At 43.9% G+C, this 18,569-nt stretch overlaps 1 protein-coding gene across 1 annotated transcript in view; it reads right to left on the bottom strand.

Moving 5' to 3' along the window:
• DAPK2 (death-associated protein kinase 2) overlaps nucleotides 1-18,569 on the bottom strand; it is a 156,468-nt gene that overhangs the window by 9,542 nt on the left and 128,357 nt on the right. The window contains exons 6-9 of the mRNA XM_006831551.1: nucleotides 15,306-15,354; nucleotides 14,466-14,492; nucleotides 11,221-11,373; nucleotides 10,061-10,106 (exon numbers count right to left, since the gene is read on the bottom strand). Of these exons, the coding sequence (XP_006831614.1) occupies nucleotides 10,061-10,106; nucleotides 11,221-11,373; nucleotides 14,466-14,492; nucleotides 15,306-15,354 (275 nt within the window). The remainder of the gene's footprint in view (nucleotides 1-10,060; nucleotides 10,107-11,220; nucleotides 11,374-14,465; nucleotides 14,493-15,305; nucleotides 15,355-18,569) is intronic.

The raw sequence follows: 18,569 nt of genomic DNA, 5'->3' as shown, positions 1-18,569 counted from the left end.
AACCTGGGTGTGTGAACCTCCACAGAAATTGAAGATAAAGCAGCCACCCTTGAAGGCTTAAAAATTGGAATCCTAGCTTTACAGGGAGATGGCCCCAGGGACTGTTTTCTAAATACCCAGCCTCCTCTAGAAACTGTAAACAGATTGCAATTTTTTAAACCTCCATCTGTGCCATTGCTCCAGCCCCATCCTCTATGGAAAGCCAGGGTCACCTGGGAACCCAGTTCTCTTTCCTGCCCAGAACTGTCACTCTGGGTCACTTCTTCATCTCCCTTGTTCAAATCTTTCTCAAGGTGGCCCCTGTATCTTTCTCTCCCTTTTGCTGTCTGTTTCCATGGCGGTAGTCTGGAGCCTACTGGCCTCACCTACCTATTCTCCCAGGAAAGGAGCACAGGAGTCTTATGGGTACCAGAATGTCTGCCTTCATCTACATTGGCCAGGAGAGTGAGTTGCAGAAAGGCTGCAAACATGGGTTGTCACCTACAGTAAGCAAGCCAAGGAAGGGAGAAAGGAATGCACCTTTCCTTACGTAGTCTGACCTCACTTTTCTGATTAGGTCTTTCAGCAACCTACACATATTTTCTTTTCATTCTCTTCTCTGGGACCTTCAATTTTCTGAGCCAATGTTCGTACCTAAGAAAAGCTTTAAAAGCTCCCAATCTTGTACTGCTGTAGAAGACCAGAGACTTGAGAGACATAACACCAAATGTCAGGTGTGGACTATGTTTGGATCATGATTCAAATAAACTGCTAATCGCAACATTGGCAGTCAAACTCACCACCAGCTGCTCATTAGAACTCTATACAGGGTCACTATGAGTCAGAACCAACTCAACAGCAGTTAACAACAACAACAGGACACCTTTGAGAAAAATAGGGATATACATGTCCAGATAATATTAAGGAATTATTGTCAATTTTGTTAGGTATGATAATGGCACTGTGGCTATATTAAAAATCCTTTCACAATGGTTAAAAGATGGAAATGCCATCAATGGATGAATGGGTAATCAAATGTTGTTGTTGTTGTTGTTATGTGCCGTGGAGTCGGTTCCAACTCATAGCAACCCTGTCTAATGGGTATGAGGTGTTCTTTTGGGGTGTACTAACCAAACCCAATGCCATTTTGATTCTGACTCACAGGGACCCTACAGGACAGAGAAGAATTGTTCCATAGGGTTTTCAAGGCTGTAAGTCTTCACAGAAGCAGACTGTCACATCTTCCTCCCATAGGAAGGCTGGTGGGTTTGATCCACCGATCTTTCAGTTGGCACCCAATCCACTGCACCACCAGGGCTCCTTGAATGTACTAAATGATGCTGAATTATTCACTTTAAAATGGTGATTTTATGTTATGTGAGTTCATCTCAATTTTCTAAGAAAGTGGGTTTGTTTGTTTTTTTATGAAAAAAAAGGACTGTCCTTATCAGTTGGAGATGCGTGATAGAAGACTTATGAGTTGAATAAGCCTAAGTTTTGCTCTAAAACTTTACTCCAGGAAAAATGGTGGAGAGAAGATGAAAGACGATTAACCATGTCTTGATTGATGTTGAAACTGGTCGTAGGTACAGGGAAACACAATTCTCTATATTTTTGTGAAAGCTTTGAAATTTTTCTGTAACAAAAAGTTTAAAACAAAAACTCACCCTCTCTTTAATGTCTGTGGTGCCACTCCCTGAGAAGGCTTCAGCTCTCTGCTACCCTTCTTCTCCTCTTGCAACCAGAAATTGTCTTTCTCCTGTTTTCTGGAATATTAACCCTCTGTCGTGAAGTAAATGTGGATTTACAATGACCCCATAGGGTCAGACTAGAACTGTCTCATCTGGTCTTTAAGGCTGCAATCTTTACAGAAACAGACGGTCGCCTCTTTCTCCTGCAGAGAGGCTGATGGGTTCAAATCACTTTTTGGTTTGCAACCAAGTGCTTTATGCACTGCACCACCAGGGCTTATATCTGGAATATTAGGTACTTCCAAGTTATCTCTCACTACAACCTTTCCCATCTTCCACTTGCTTGTACCTCACCTGTTCTAGACACGAACCTTTTATTCACGGAACCTTTTATTCACGAGCCACCTTGTCTTTAAGGTGTATTGGTGGCACAGTTGTTAAAGTGCTCAGCTGCTAACCAAAAGCTCAGCAGTTTAAACACACCCACTGCTCTGGGGAGAAAGATACGGCAGTCTGCTTCTGGGAGGAATTACTGCCTCAGAAACTCTCTGGGGGGTTGCTCCTCTGTCCCACAAGGTTGCTATGGGTCAGAATTGACTAGACAGTAGTGGGTTGGGTTTGGTTTCTTGTCCTTATCTGTTACCTTCCCACAGAGCTGGAGCACAATCAATGTTTGTTCAAGTTAAATGACTCCTATTACCCTTTTGAATATGCCCACTGCTGAGTCTACTTCACTGGGCAAAGATTCTTCTCCACAGGACACAAGCTTCACAAACCAAGGAGAAAAGGCCACTCAGTTCCAGGGGACATTTACGGGAGGTGGCATTGGGGGTGACAGCTGGGTACACAGCCACATCAACACAGGCAGACTGGGCTGTGGGACCCAATGAGTTGGGAAACCCCCACCTTCATAACCACCTCCAGCTTCATGGAGGAGACTCTGGCTTCTCCTGTCTTTATTACTGTGTTCCATCCCGTCACTACCAGCCTCTGGCATCTACATAACATCAATTTCCAGACCAAACTCTACCCTTCCCATTGCAAAATCAGATAATCGAATGTCTGGTGCATCTGCCTCAGAGCAGGGACAGGCTGCTGCCTCCCCCAGTGTCCTTGGGAATGATTATTCAGGAAAATGTCACTCACTCACACTCCAATCCCATAAAGCCCAGCATGGTGTTTGAACAGAGCACAGAGGCTAACTTTTTCACTCACAGTGTTGGTGAATTAGAATTCCACAGTGGATGGCAGAGGGACCTGTGCATAGAGCAGTGCCCCTCACCCCTTCTCCTGAGTACCAGTGGTGCCTTCTATACACCACACTACAGTGACCCCGTCCTGCCCTCCTCTGTCACTGCTACAATGCCAACTGCTGGGCCTGTGGAGAAGAACTCAGCAGGTTCTCAGGCTGGACTTGCTGTAGCACATCATATCCACAGGTCTCCTTGGGCTCTTCTCGGCATCTGGTTCAGGTGCCAAAGGAGAACAGGAGGAGTGTGGAAGGAAGTTGACAGAAGGAAGGTTACCGTCATCTTTGATTTTCCCAAAAGACTTTGAGGAGAGTTTCTCAGTCCACTTTCATTATCTTTAGACACTGTATGGAAAAGCATCTTATTATGAAACCTAGTTATCAATCAGACAAGAGCACAGCAAGAAGGATTCCAATAAAGTGAAGACCACTTTTGGGTTCTGATGCCAGTTCTGGAGCTAGTTAGCTGGGTTACAAGCCTGTTTTATAAAGTGAGGGTGTCAGGGGGTTCACCTTCAAGGAACCTCCCCACATGAACAGTGTGTGGCTGATCCTACGATTCTAAAACAACCACTTCTCCCTCCCTTCCCCAATTTCCCTAATTCAAACCATCACCAACATTTCCCTCTTTAATTGCAGTTTATTTTGACCTTCACAAGAAAGTTTGCCCTATGTTACTCGATCAGCAACTTCCTTCTCCTTAGGAGGCCTGGCTGGCTGGAGTAAAAGGTCTATTGACATGGTCAAAGGGATCGTTCATATTTGTAGCGTCTTATTCCAAACAGTGTCACAGGATTACTATGAGCTGGAATCAACATGACAGCAATGGGTTTTGTTTTGTTTGTGTGTGTGTGTGTCATGTCAAACAAGTACACAATGCCCCAGATGGGGCAGGGAAGTCCTTGGAGAGATGACAGATTAAGCATAGGAGACAGAATCTCCATCATCTTCCATTAATTCCAAGATGCATATTTTCAGGACGCCTCTGCCAATCTATGCTGTCATTGCTTCAGGTATCAGCCTAGTGTGAAGACAGGAGTTCTCAGAAAGGACTGCACTGCTTCACCAGCCATCAGAGGCTGACCAGCCCCAGACAGCTTGACATTAGCCCCTCTGCTTGAGGGTATTGTAGCTCACACTGGAACTGCACATTCAGAAAACCAACCTGTGTAAGTACCTGTGGCTGGGGGTTCCTGTTTTTAGGGGAGGATTTTTTCATTCCTCTATTGAGTGTCTAGGTTGAGATACACAGTTTTCCTTACTCTCCCTACCTGTGTGTGGTAGCTTTATTTCTCATTTACTTTATGTTGAACTCTTCAGCCTGGACTTTTTTTTCCTCCTTAAGCCCATTGCTATCAAGTCAATTCCAACTCATGTCAACCCCATGTGTGTCAGAGTAGAACTGTGCTCAATGACTGATTTTTCAGAAGTAGATCACCAGGCCTTTCTTCTGAAGCACTTCTGGGTGGACCTGAACCTCCAACCTTTTGGTTAGCAGCTGAGTGCATCAACCATTTACACCACTCCTTATTTTACTTGCTGTTGTTGTTAAGTGCCGTCGAGTCAGTTATGACTTATAGTGACCCTGAATAAAGTGTCCAAGGAGCAAGTGTGGGTTTGAACTGCTAACCTTGTGGTTAGCAGTCCAGTGCTGATCCTACAGTGCCACAGCAGGATAATGATGCATCTTATAGTCACAGTTTTTTATATTTCATGAAAAAAGTTTTTGTATACTAGTTTTAAAATGATTCCATATGCTAACAGAAAAAGAAATACAGTTTTGAAGAAATGGTTTTATGGAATCAAATCTTCTGATCTCATCCTAAACCACTTTCTGTCAGCACTGCTTTCTGGGCATTTCCTCTCAAGCTGAGCAGCCTTAAGTGACTTCCTGTGACTCTTGGGATAAAGGCAGAGCCCTTTAGCATGGCCAAGCTTTCCAGGTCTAGCCCTACTGCCTCTCCGGCTGGGTCTACACCACATTCATGTTGGTTTTCTCCCCTCTAGTTCCCTTTCTGTCCTCACATTGTCAGCCTGTCCCCTCCCACTGCAGAGACTCTTGCATGGTGCCCCTGCTGGGGACACTTCTCTCTCCCTGGTTTGCTGAGCTGACCTCAGCTCCAGTGTCACCACGTTACCACAGTATTCTGAGGAGTTCATCTGCCACTGTGGGCTCTGGTATAGAGAAGTCACAGCTACAGCTCTGTGATAGTGATTCTTGGCTAATGGGACTCCATCACTGGACTGTGAACCCCATGAAGGTAGGCAACCAGGCTGTTTTTACTCAACGTTGTGTCCCCAGGGCCTAGAGGAGGGCCTGGAAGTTGGTAGGCACTGGAGAATTGTGAATGGATGGATGGATGTGTCTGGGTAAAACCTGCTACTATAAGTAGACAATAAACCCTCCAGAGCTGAGGTACTTAAAGGAAGCAGAAAGCCATGGTTTTGTCACCAGGAGATCTTCATTTTGTCATAAATAATGTCACTTTGAGTAAATCACATCTTCTTTCTGTTTCCTCAACTTCAAATTGGAAGAAATATTTATTCTGCCTATCTGATAAGAGAAGGAGCTCTGGTAGCATAGTGGTTACAAATCGGGCTGCTATCCTCAGGGTTAGCAGTTTGAAACTACCAGCTGTTCCGCAGGAGAAAGAGGAGGCTTTCTGCTCCTGTAAAGATTTACAGTCTCGGAAACCCTGTACAGGGTTGCTATGGGTTGGAACCGACACCACAGCACATAACAACAATAACAGTGTTACTAGGGTTGGTGCCACCCCTTCATGGACCTCCTCCCACACCATACAGCATCTTTAGCAATGTCTGTTATCACTTTTGGAGTCCTGGTGTGGCACTGTGGGTTAACTGCAAAGTCTATTTGAACTGCAAGGTCATCAGTTCAAGATCACCAGTTGCTCCTCAGAAACCCTATACAAAGTTGCTGTGGGTTGGAACCAACTTGATGGCACTTAACAACAACATTATCAGCCTTGGTCATAGGATAATATGCAATAAATATAATTTGCAAATTGATTATAATATTTCTTAGGCTACATAAAAATTAACAAAATCGTTTTGTAAAATCTTTCTACATTGAATTATACATCATTGTTGTTGTTAAGTGCCGTCAAGTCTACTCTGACTCATAGCCACTCTGAATACGGTTTCTGAGGCTGTAAATCTTTACAAGAGCAGAAAGTCTTATCTTTTTTCTGTGGAGCAATGGGTGGGCTTGAACTGCCAAGCTTGTGGCTCACAATCCAGTGCTTACCATACACAGCCCCCATAACATTATTAGTTACAATATTATTAGTAACTGAGCAGAAACTTTTTAAAAGTTTTTTTCCTCCTTCTTTTCCTTTAACTATTTCATTTTCAAAAAAGTTATTAATTTAGGCTCACAAATACTAATTACCACAATATTGTGGCTAGAAAACGAGAAAAAATTGACAAAATCAGAGAACATAAAAATATTTCTTGTTGTTAAGTGCCGTAGAGTCAGTTCTGATTCATAGCAACCCTGTATAGAGTTTCTGAGGAATGGCTGGCGGGTTTGAACTGCCAATCTCGTGGTTCAAGCCAATCTTATGGGCCAGTGCTTATCCTGCCATACCACACCAGGACTCCATTGGCAGCAGCAAAAAGAACAACTTAACATTTATAGCATGTGCAGACGAAGCCAAGTGATTCAAAGAGTGATTGTAATTGGGTAACAATGGCAGCTCTGACCAGAGTGCATTGTTGCTGTTGCTGACCACCATGGAGTCAGTTCCGACTCATAGCAACCCTGTATAAGGTTTCCGAGGCTATAAATCTTTGCGGAAGCACAAAACCTCATCCTTCGCCCACAGAGTGGCTGGTGGACTTCAACCACCAAGGTTCAAAAAGTAAATTAATATTTTTTTTAAAGTAAATTAATATTGAGTTTTAGCCTTGAAGGTATATTGATTGATACATGTAAGCCGGACCTATGAAAAATGTTTTTGCTGCTACAACTAATTAGAAATACTTTTGTAAGAAAAAAATTCTAAAATTCTGCTGAAACACTGAACAAGAATTTTATAGGCAGTCATTTTGGTGCCACCCCCTCAGACACTGTCACCCAGTGTAGTACATACTCCCCCATGCCTCCTGGTGACACCACTGGTTGGAACCCTTGGTCAGAATGGGGGAAAGGGTGGAGAAGGGTGAGCTGTTGCTACCTCCTTTCCTACTTTGCAGGGTGACAGGGCTGGGTAGGAACAATGAACTTTAACTTCCAGGATAAAATTTCGGGGACAACTGACTAAAGGCATGTGGCATTTACCTGGGAGAATGCATGAAATTGCTTGCTTTTCCTATGGGATCTGAACGCTAAAATTAAGGTCAATATTTAGAGCAAAGCCTCACTGTCCTGCTTCATAGACTTCATCTTAGAGTCAGTCATCCTGGGTTCCTATTTCGTCTCTACTGACTAGTTTGGATAATCCTGAGCACGACATTGTCCCTCTTGAACCAATTTCCTCATCTGTCATATGTACATAATAATAATATTCACCTTCCTACGTTGCAGATTTCTTTCAAGGATCAAATGAGGCCACAGGCATACAAGGTTTGGTAGGTAAAAAGTGAATGCAAATGAAAAGTAATATTATTTGCTCTGTTGGTTTAAAATCCCTGTGTCTGCAGCAGGATAGCACCAAGCTATCATCCAAGAATCTGCAGTCCATAAGGTGTGTAGGCGAGAAGTAGGATATGAACAGATCTAGCATCTCAAATCAATGATTAGACATCTCCCCAGAGCCAGTGTGCCTCTCTCTGGACTTCTCACTGAGGGGTATTCATTCTCTGGTTGCTTTAAAGGCCTGGCTGCCCTACCAGCACCCTCCCCAGAAAACCAGATTGATGAAGGAAGTACAAAGGAACCTGCAGGATAATTGTAGCTAGATGCTCAGCAAGGCACTTAAGAGCATGAGTCTGCAAACCATCCAGGATGCATTCATTCCCGACTGGATATCCGGGACTCAGAACTTCAAGCTGGCCAATACTTCCTCACTGCATGTTCTGTTGAGCATCTCCGTTAGGGATTCACTGGTGTCCCGGCGGAACACACAGCCCAGGCTCTCTGTGCTCCCACTCTCCAGCTGGAAGCTGCCCACCAGATCCTGGATCCACTCTAGGTCTGCCGAGAGCTCCTGCCTCAAAGCCTCAAACTGTGTCTGCAGATGGTCCAATTTCCTAGCCACGTTTCCAAGGCTGGACCCTGTGGCCCGGATGTCTTCACGTAGATGCTTCTTCAGGGACTTCACCTTGCGGAACTCGTACTTGAGCTGGGACAGGTGATGTCGGGTGCTCTCACTCTCCTCTCGGTACCATGCCTCCTTCTCATTGTAGATGGAGGCCAAGGCCTCCACATCGTCCTGGATGGTATCATAGGTCCCAACTAGGGCACGGCATCCCTGGTCTACCAAAGCCACATCCTCTACCACGTGAGCAAAACGCTCAAAGTTGATGTAGGTGTTGTTGGGGGGCATGCTGGAATGGCATTTGATTGTGTACTCTCTCAGGCGTTTGGTCTTCAGCTGGGCAGGCTCTGTCTTCCGCTGTTCGGGGGCTCTGACTTCTCCTTTGGACTGGAGGGTATTTAGACAGGAGAACCAGAATGTTAATTTGACACAAACTCCAAGGGGAGTTTGACGTGCAGGTGGAAAGCACATTTGTTGGCATTCACTGCATGCGCCAGGCAAAAAGAAAAATCAGGTTGCAGGGTGTTGTCTGCATGCTCTCTTGAGGGCAGGGTGATCCATGATCGTTAGAGAGGGTATCCACACACATAGCATTTAATGGGCGTTCACACATACAGGCAGGTTAGCAAGGATCCACTCAAGGGCTGGGGCACACAAGGCCCCAGCTGATGAGGGACCTCCGTCCTCTAGGAACAGCCAGTTCCATGGGCTGAGCAGGAAGGCAGCTCAAGACACTCCCCAGTTCTGTGCTTTGGGCCAACTCCAGAGCTGGTGGGTCCTGGCCTTCCTTATCCTTCAAGGTACCAATGAACCTGACCTTATCCCAGATCACCCAGCCCTTCCCTGCCCTCCATCTTGGAAGCATGAGCTTCTTAAAAACAAAACAAAACAGTTCCCATCAAGTCGATTCTGAATGCTATCAACCTCATGTGTGTCATAGTAGAACTGTGCTCTGTAGGGTTTTCGACAGCTGTAAACTTTCAGAAGTAGATGGCCAGACCTTTCTTCTGAGGTACCTCTGGGTGGATTCAAACTGTCAACCTTTCAGTTAGTAGCTGAGAGCTTAGCCATTTGTGCGCCACCCAGGAATTCCCTGTGGACCTAGACCCCTTCTTATTTGCAACATTTTTGGATGTACAGATCACCCTTCCCACCTTCTCATTTAACAAATAAGACGATAAGGAAGTTGGGGGATGTCCCTGAGAGTCACACAGTAATCTGTGAGCAGAAGAGGTCAGTGTCCTGATCTTCTGACTCCCACCCTCATACATTGTATTTCCCTCATTATACCAAGTTATAAGACCCTGAAAAACCTGCAGCTGGGAACTTGATTACAAGGGGGGTTAAGAGGAATTCACTGTTTTGAACCCCCCCTAGAGGAAATGGAGTCACCCTAACAGAGTGGCTGCTTCTCTTCTCCTCCAGGCCTCGCCTCAGAGCTCTTTCCCTGAGGCCCATACAGACGGAGGAAGTGGGTGGCTGATTTGGGTGTCATCTGTTACTCACAGCCCAAAAATCAAAAAGACAGAGCCCTGGTTAGAGGTAGGGGATTTTAATTGATTGTTGACCTCTCTCTATGACTGGGAACCCTGATTTCTGTCTTGGGAAGTAACTATGAACTTATGTCCTCCTGCAAAGAACATTTTATCAGCTGGTCTCAAAGAAAAAAGGTTTTCAACTGAGGTAGGTAAGGGTTTTATAAGTCTCCTAAATCTGTGAAATACAAACTTAAGTAGTATAAAGTTATTTGAACAAACCTAGACCCTTTGGGGCTCCCAACTAGCTTTCAAATCTGTGCCCAAGATTCAGTGTATTAAGTAAAGGCCTCTCCACAGGCCATCTGGATCTGGCCACCCTGCCAGCCACAGCAACAGAACAGGAACCCACCTGCTACCTGGGACTCATCACTGTGCCCTTACCATGATCCAGGGGTGCCTGAGAGCCTCTTGGATTGTGAGTCGTTTCCTGAAACAAGGATCAGAAAACAGTGATGACCCATGAGGACAAAAACTGGGAACAATGGTTTCCCGTCTTAGTTCTTTTTGGTCCTGCATCTTGGCATTCTTTGACCACTGCCTCAAACCAGTACAAAGGGAGATGGAAAGACAGATGGGGATATGGCTGCGTTCCCTGCACTGAAGGGGAAAGGCTTCAGGCAGACTCACAGTCAGCATGAACAGACATAAATCCTCCCCTTCAGTGTCAAGGTTAAAGGACTTAACATCACACTGATAGAAGTCATAACTGTCCTTTGAGCTTTCTTCCCCCACAAACCTCCAGAAGCCAGTTCTCCATGGCTAACCCTCTGTTTTTCGGTTTGGCTCCCAGATCCGTTCTCTGCCCTTTGCTGCTCTGTATCCAGGTAGGGTGGCCCTACCTCACATGGCTCTTAGTCTGGGCAGTCAGAGCACCTGAGCTCCAAAAGAACTGACTCTGGACTTTGTGGGACTGAGAGGCTATGACCTTCTAGAGTCTGGGAGGAACTTCTCCACCTGCCCCATCTAGGACATTCTCTGGGTGCCTAGCACCTTCTCCTTCTCTGATTCCCACAGTCATAGGGCTCACCCTGGGCCCTGAAGAAGGGGTCAGATTAGCAGGGAGAGGATCAGCTTATCTCCCATTCCACACTGTACCTGCACTTACCCCTCTGAGGTAAGATGAAAAGAGCCCATCTCTTCTCTTTTCAATGTGAATTGGCTGGGAAATCCTGCCAATTTACCTTTTCACATCCTGATACCAGATGCCTCTGTGTCTGATGGCAGATGGCACAAGGTAATGAGCACTAGAGAAACTCAGGCTGATTTACACACATACACACACACACACAATTATCTGCATTTCAGTAATTTGCATTTCAGGAGAAGAAAGCAAAAAGACTTGAGCAAACATAATGAATGCCAAGTCTTGGCCAGTCCATGCTTCTCAGCACCTGCCCAGCTCAGACCACAACGGAGCAGTTAGCAGAATGTGGTAAATGGGGCAGACTGACACTTCCTTGGGAGAGGCAAGGAGAGAGAGACAATCAATACTCAGGAAAACACACACACACACACACACACACTTTTCTCTGTCCTCTTACCGGGTGTCTTTAACCAGAAGCTTCCGAATAAAGTCCTTGGCCAGTTCGCTAGTCTGGCTGAAGAATTCCTCATCAAAGTCGTAACTCACGGCTGTGATGTTTGCCAGCGTTTCCTGCTTCGTGTCTCCCAGGAAAGGGGATGCTCCACTTAGGCTGAGCACAATAGAAAGGGAATCACGTGACTGCAGGAAAGTAGATGGAAATAGAGGTGATGGACTTGGGGAACCCTGACCCACACTGTGGTATGGGGATGGAATATCCCCAACAACACAGTCAACCCCCTCTGGGCAGCCAATGGGTAACCTATTCAATAGAATCCAACTCAATACACTGTATCCAGGAGGAAGTCCAACCTGCACTGAAGGCGTAAGTGAAAAACATGCCTCCCAGAATTGATGGAATACAAATTGAAATCTTTCAGCAAACTAAAGCAGCACTGAAGGCACTCACTCATTTATGCCAAGAAATTTGGAAGATAGTTACCTGGTCAACCAATTGGAAGAGATTCATATCTGTGCCCATTCCAACAAAAAGTGATCAAATGGAATGCAAAATCATGGAACACTATCATTACTATCACATGCAAGTAAACTTTTGCTGAAGATAATTTTAAAAAACAGTTGTAGAAAGCCTCAACAGGGAGCTGCCAGAAATTCAGACCCCATTCAGAAAAGGATGTGGATCCCCATTGCTGAAGAAGATGAGTCTTGACTGAAAGCAGAGAATACCAGAAATATGTTTACTTGTACTTTATTGACTATGCAAAGGCATTCAACTATGTGGATGATAATGGACCATAGATAACACTCTGAAGATAGGGGTTCCAGAACACTTAACTGTGCTCATGAGGAACCTGTACATAGATTAAGAGACAGTATTTTGAACAGAACATGGGAATACGGAATGGTTTAAAATCAGGGAAGGTGTGCTTTAGAGTTGTATTTTCTCATCATACTTATTCAATCCTTATGCTGAGCAAATAATCTGAGAAACTGGATTATATGAAGAATAACGTTGTTGTTTTTAGGTGCCATCAAGTCGGTACTGACTCATAGCGACCCTATGCACAACAGAATGAAACACTGCCCGGTCCTGGGCCAACCTCACAATCGTTGTTATGCCTGGGCCCATCACTGTTGTCACGGTGCCAGTCTATCTCATTGGGGGTCTTCCTCTCTTTCTCTAACCCTTCACCTTATCAAACATGATATCTTCTCCAGTGACTGGTCCATCCTGATAATATGCCCCAAGTATGAGACATGAAGTTTGGCCATCCTGGCTTCCAAGGAGCTCTGGCTATACTTCTTCCCAACACAGATTGATTTGTTCTTTTGGCAGTCCATAGTACTTTTAATATTCTCCTCCAACACCATAACTCAAATGCATCAATTCTTCTATGATCTTCCTTATTCACTGTCCAACTTTTGCACGCATATGAGATTATTGAAGATATCATGGCTTGGGTCAGGCACACCTTAGTCCTCAAACTGACATCTTTGCTCTTTGACACTTTTAAAAAAAGTCTCGTGTAGCAGATTTCCCTAACGTAATATGTCATGTGATTTCTTGACTGCTGCTTCCATGAATATTGATGGTTGATCCGAGCAAATGAAGTCTTTGACAACGCTTCAATCTTTTCTCCATTTATAATGGATGTTGTTTATTTGTCTAGTGGTGAGGAATTTTGTTTTCTTTATATTGAGATGCAACCCATATTGAAGGCTGTGGTCTTTGATCTTCATCAGGTGGTATTTTAAGTCCTCTTCACTTTCAGCAAGCAAGGTTGTATCATCTGTATATTACAGGTTGTTAATGAATCTTCCTCCAATCCTGATGCCACATTTTTCTTCATATAATCCAGCTTCTTGGATTATTTGCTTAGCATATAAACTGAGTAAGTATGGTGAAAGAATACAACCATGCTTATTAAAAATGCTAATGTGCAATTTTAATAGCCTGGTGACTGGTTAAGCACTTGGCTGTTAACTGATAAATTGGTGGTTCAAACTTACCAGCCACTCCTGATGATTGCTTTTGTAAAGATTCCAGTCTAGAAAACCCCATGGGGCAGTTCTATTCTGTCCTATGTTGTTGTTAAGTACCATAGAGTCGGTTCCGATTCATAGTGACCCTGTACAAGGTTCCCGAGGCTGTAAATCTTTATGGGTGCAGACAGCCTCATCTTTCTCCCGTGGAACAGCTGGTAGTTTCCAACTGCCAACCATGAGGTTAGCAGCCCGATTCATAACCACTACGCTACCAGGGCACCTTTATTCTGTCCTATAAGTCACTATTAATTGGCATCAACTCGATGACACATAACAACAAGTAATGTGTAGCCAGGGTTGAAACCCTGTATCACATTAAGCAGAATTTCCAGTCTACAAGCTACGGCGAGAATCAAATAACTTGTTTGTAGGAGTGTCCTGCTAATGCTTCCCACTGCCAAGAACTGGTGCCCCTCGTCTCTTAGGTGGTGAGCAAACTCTTTACCCCAGTGTGTTATAAAAACATCCTTTCCCATGTGTACTGTGAGGAGAAAACAGTGAGGAGGCCCAGATGGAACAAACAATCACTAACTGGCTACATGCAAAAGCCTGTTGGAATTAAGTTGATGGCAGTGGGCTTTGGTTAGCTAATTTAACTCTCATAACACACCATGGTGGGGAGTTTGGGATTCCTAATTCTCTGACAAGAAGAGCTGAGATTAAGCAACTTGACAGGGCCACAGAGATGGAGAATGACAGAGCTGTCTGATTCCAGCCCCCTATGTAATCCACCACACAATGGAGTGATGCAGGCTGAAGCAACCCAATATTCCCAAGTCAAAAAGGAGGAACTTTGGAGCAAAGGGGGGTGGTATAGAAAGGAGGAGAGAGAACGTGAGAGGAAGAAAAGGGCAAAGAGAGAAGAAGCAGGATCAGGAAGGGCACAGCCAGCTCCCAGCTGTCCCAAGGCTTCCAAGTGAAAACCGCCCTTCTCACAGTAAAGCTCAGTGTGGTCACTGCACGGGTGTTGGCACAGGCTGACAACCTTAACCCCAAGGACAAATGTATGAACTGGAGCTAAGAGCACATAGCCTCAGGGTTGCTGTGTGACTTTAACACCACTGCCTCATGGCAAGCACTCAGTAAGTCAATTTGTCTGCCTGCCTGCCTGCCTGTCTATCTGCCTGCCCCTCTCTTATTCCTCCCTGTTCCCCCAGGTCTAAGCAGGGCCTGAGCCCCAGAATCAGGGATACTCACAGGATGTAGGTGATGACGCCTATACTCCTGCAAAACAAAGCACAGTCAAGTCAGAGGTTGCAAGTGAAAGTTGAACAATGAATAAGGATGACTGGAGAAGAATCCCAGCCCAGCTCCAATCCCAGCTGAGAAACAGGTTTCCTCACAAGGTTCTCCGAGTAAAGCTCGCTTAATTCCTCCACTGGGTACTGTCTCAAGCCCCACACCTCTCTTCATCCCAGTCTTTGTCAGTAGCCTGGGCTTTCTTTGGAGTCCAAGGCTGAGTTCCAGGTCAGGTACCTGTACTTGCTGGTTCTGATGTGGGTAATGCCCTGTTATCTCTGAGCCTCTTTCTCCTCACAGTTAATGATAGCTACCTTACAGGAATGCTGGCAGGATTTTAGAAGTCCAAGTAATGGAGGTGCTTGGCAAACTACAACATTGTTCAAATGAAGGAGTCTATCTGTTGAGGGGATCACTCACTGCAGTACCCCAGGCCCAACACAGAACCCAGAATGTAAGAGGCTCTCAGTGAACATCTGATAGACTGATAGAATGAGTCACTATTGCCATTATCTTTATCAAGGCTGTGGTAGGCCTGGGGGAGGCTCTCCATTGGCCTCTCCACTGTTGGTGAAGCTCAGGCCCAGCCATGTTTTAACTGGCCTCAGATCTAGGCCTACCTGCCTCTAGCTGCCCAGGCTTCAGGTCCAGGACAGCTGAAGCAGCCCAAGGCCCTGAAAGATGAGTGTGGAGAAAAGGGATTTCATAGGCAAGGGAGATGTCACCTGGAACCAGACTCTGAGGACTTCTGCCCATGGGCCACAGAGACCAGGGACCTGGGTGAGCTGCACAACTTACCACATGTCCGCCTCTAGCCCCAGGGGCTCATAGTTCACGATTTCTGGAGCTGAAAGAAGTCATATTGAAGAATTAGTACGTATGAATATGAGAGGGAATTCTTATAGGGAATTTGGTGCCAAATGTCTCCATCCCTGCTGAGGAGCAGCAGATAAAGATGTTCTAAGTCTTTATCTGAGGAAAGAAGTTGCCTGCTATCCTGGTAGAAACCTTTTACAAACAGGCTTTGATAGTAAGGAAAGGGGAAAGGACAAGGAAGACCAGAAACAAGGAAGAAGAGAATGGGAGAGGAAGGTACAAGGAGACCTGGAGGCCAGTGACAAGGCCTACTTCAGAACCCTCTGGTGGAAACTAGTCAGTGCTGGAAGGTTCTGAAGAACAGAAGGAAGGGAGGGAATCCACTGAGGATCATGAAGATATTTTGGGGGTCGCCGAATTGATGAGCTTGAGATGTCTAAGGAGCATCTAGAAGAAGATGTCCAAGGGGACGGCTGGAATATTTGGGATGGTACAGAGCTATCAAAAATTTTTTAAAGAGCTACCAAACTTGGAGTCATCAATGTACAGGTGGAACTAGGAGTTGTGCAAATGATGTGGAAATTGGGAGAGGGTGAGGGGTCTAAAAGAGAAGTCTCCACTAAGCAGAGAAGACTACATGCTGCCCAGACATCAAGGCAAAGAAGCACTGAACTGCTTTCACACCCACTGTAGTGCCCAGACAGTGGTCAGGAGGTGAAAAGTAAAGATAAGAGTACAGACGATTCTTTTTAAAAGTTTGGCAATGAAATGGAGGAGAAAGAGTGGGCAATAGCTAGAGGAGAAGGCAAGATTGAACCCACTCAAGAGAAATGAAAAAAGGTAAAGAGAAGTAAAGGAGGTCTATTCACCAAACAATATCAAAATTGTATCTACCAAAGTATATCTAACATCTCATTTTCCTGCCTTCTTCTACTTTCTGATACAGGGAATCACCATCATGGCTTTGCTTAGTTTTTAGCTTTATACAAATGTATGTGCTCCTCTGTCATTTGCTTTTTTTTGCACAGCATTATGCTTCTACTGTTCATTGACTGTTCATCCAGAGTTTTTCATTTTCTCCCTGATTTTTTTCAGGCATTTGCCTCTCAGTGGCCATTTGGATGTATTACTACGAACTTTTTTGTACATGTTTCCCGGATGCACATGTGAAAGACTCTCTTTAGGACAGAGATATCCAAAGTGTAGTCTGCAGACAATAGTCCACAGTCACTGGTTCAGTCAGATAAGGTTGGCACAGAAATTGTGAGGAAGCCTTCAGAAACCCTTGTAATTTGTCATCGTTGGGACAATCAAACGTGATCATTTTTTCTAGGGATTTATTTTTATTGTATCATACTGAAGTTGTGGTGGTTATGTGCCGTGGAGTCAGTTCCGACTCATAGTGACCTTGTACAAGTTTTTCGAGGCTGTAAATCTTTACGGGAGCAGAAAGCCTCATCTTTCTCCCGTGGGAACAGCTGGTAGTTTCGAACTGCTGACCTTGAGGTTCGCAGCTCGAATCATAACCACTACGTTATCAGAGTTCCTTTACTGAAGTTGTAGTCTAGGACAAATTGGAAAAAAAAAAAAAAAAGTCTTTCACCACCAGGACTTTGAGAAGCTAGGAGTAGTTACTGAGTTGTTCAAGTTAGCTGATGCTCAATTTTATTTAAAAAGTTTAAAAAGCCAATTGTTTTTTATTACATCCTGATCAATACTTGGCATCATCAAAATTTTACATTGTGACAAATTACTAGTTACAAAACGCCACTTCACTTAGGCTGTTTATTTGTATTTTCCCAATTACTATTGAAGTTAAATATCTTTTCAAATGATCATTGGTGATTTATGTTGTGTCTGTTATAAAATACCAGTTATTGTTATTAAGTGCTAATGATTCTTACCCACAGTGACCCTGTATAGGGCTTCCAAGGAGCAGCTGGTGAGCTTGAACCATTGACCTTGCAGTTCAAATGACTTTGGAGTCTGACACAGTAGCCCACAGCGCCACACCTGTACTCCTATAAGATACCTGCTCGTGTTTTAGTCCCACTTCCCCATTGAGTTGGTTTTCTTTTCTTTATTCTTCTTCTTTTTTAAATTGATTTGTAGTAGTTCTTTATAAATTTTGGATTTTAATCCTTGACAGTTATACATAGTACAGATTCTCCCACATGAATTACTTTTTTTTTCTTTTCTTTTTATTACAATCAACTGTTCTTAATATTAATACAGCCAAATTGATCTCTTCTTGAGTGTTTAGCATTTTGAGACTGTATTTTTAAAATTCTGACCTACACTTAGATCATTAAGATACTCTCCTTTGTTTTATTCAAAAAGTTATTTTGTCTTTCACATTTCTAAGTCTTACCACCTGTAAATTATTTTTGCATGTGGAAGAAGTAGGTATATCTTTTCTTTTTCCACATAAATGTTCAGTTGTTCCAGCATTACTTATTAAATTGCTTGTCCTTTCCTGAGTGATTTGCAATGCCACATACAGTACATACCAAAGTTTGTAATGTGTGGATTTGTTTTGGACCTTTCTTACCTATTTCATTGGCCATTTACTTATTCCCACTGTAATTCTATAAGAAGCCTTGATATCTGGTTTGGCGAACTTCCTACCTTAGTCTTTTTCAAAAGAATCTTGACTATTCCATATATTTATTTTAGAATCAGCTCATCAAAGTCCTGAGGAAGCTTAGGTGGCATTTTGATTAGAATTGCTCTGACTCTACAGCTCAATTGGAGAGAACTGATGAAGTCATGAATGAGGGTATCTTTTCATTTTATTAGATCTTGATTATTTGTCAACAAAGTTTCATCATACAGGCTTAACATGTCTTTTTTTTTTTTTTAATTAGATTTCTTCTTTGGTACTTTAAAAAAAAATTTAAACCAGCTTTATTGAGATAGAATTGATATACCATGAAGTCCACTCATTTTAAGTTTATCATTTGATGAATTTTAGGACATTTGAATAGTTGTACAACCATCACCACAGTCCAATTTTAGAACATTTTGGTTGTTGTTGTTAAGTACCATTGCATCAGTTCTGATTCATAACAACCCTGTAGAGGGTTTCCGAGGCTTTACATCTTCATGGAAACCGAAAGCCTTTAGCGTTCTCCCTCAGAGCAGCTAGCGAGCTCAAACCTCTCACTTTGTGGTTTGAAGTCCAGTGCTTATCTTCTAGAGCCACCATGCTCCTTTAGAACATTTTAATTACCCTAAAAAGAAACC

This window comes from Chrysochloris asiatica, unplaced genomic scaffold (assembly GCF_000296735.1).
Source record: "Chrysochloris asiatica unplaced genomic scaffold, ChrAsi1.0 scaffold00004, whole genome shotgun sequence".
Classification (NCBI taxonomy): Eukaryota; Metazoa; Chordata; class Mammalia; order Afrosoricida; family Chrysochloridae; genus Chrysochloris; species Chrysochloris asiatica.
Note: the sequence above shows the minus strand (reverse complement) of the source record. Positions and strands in the feature narration are given on the sequence as shown.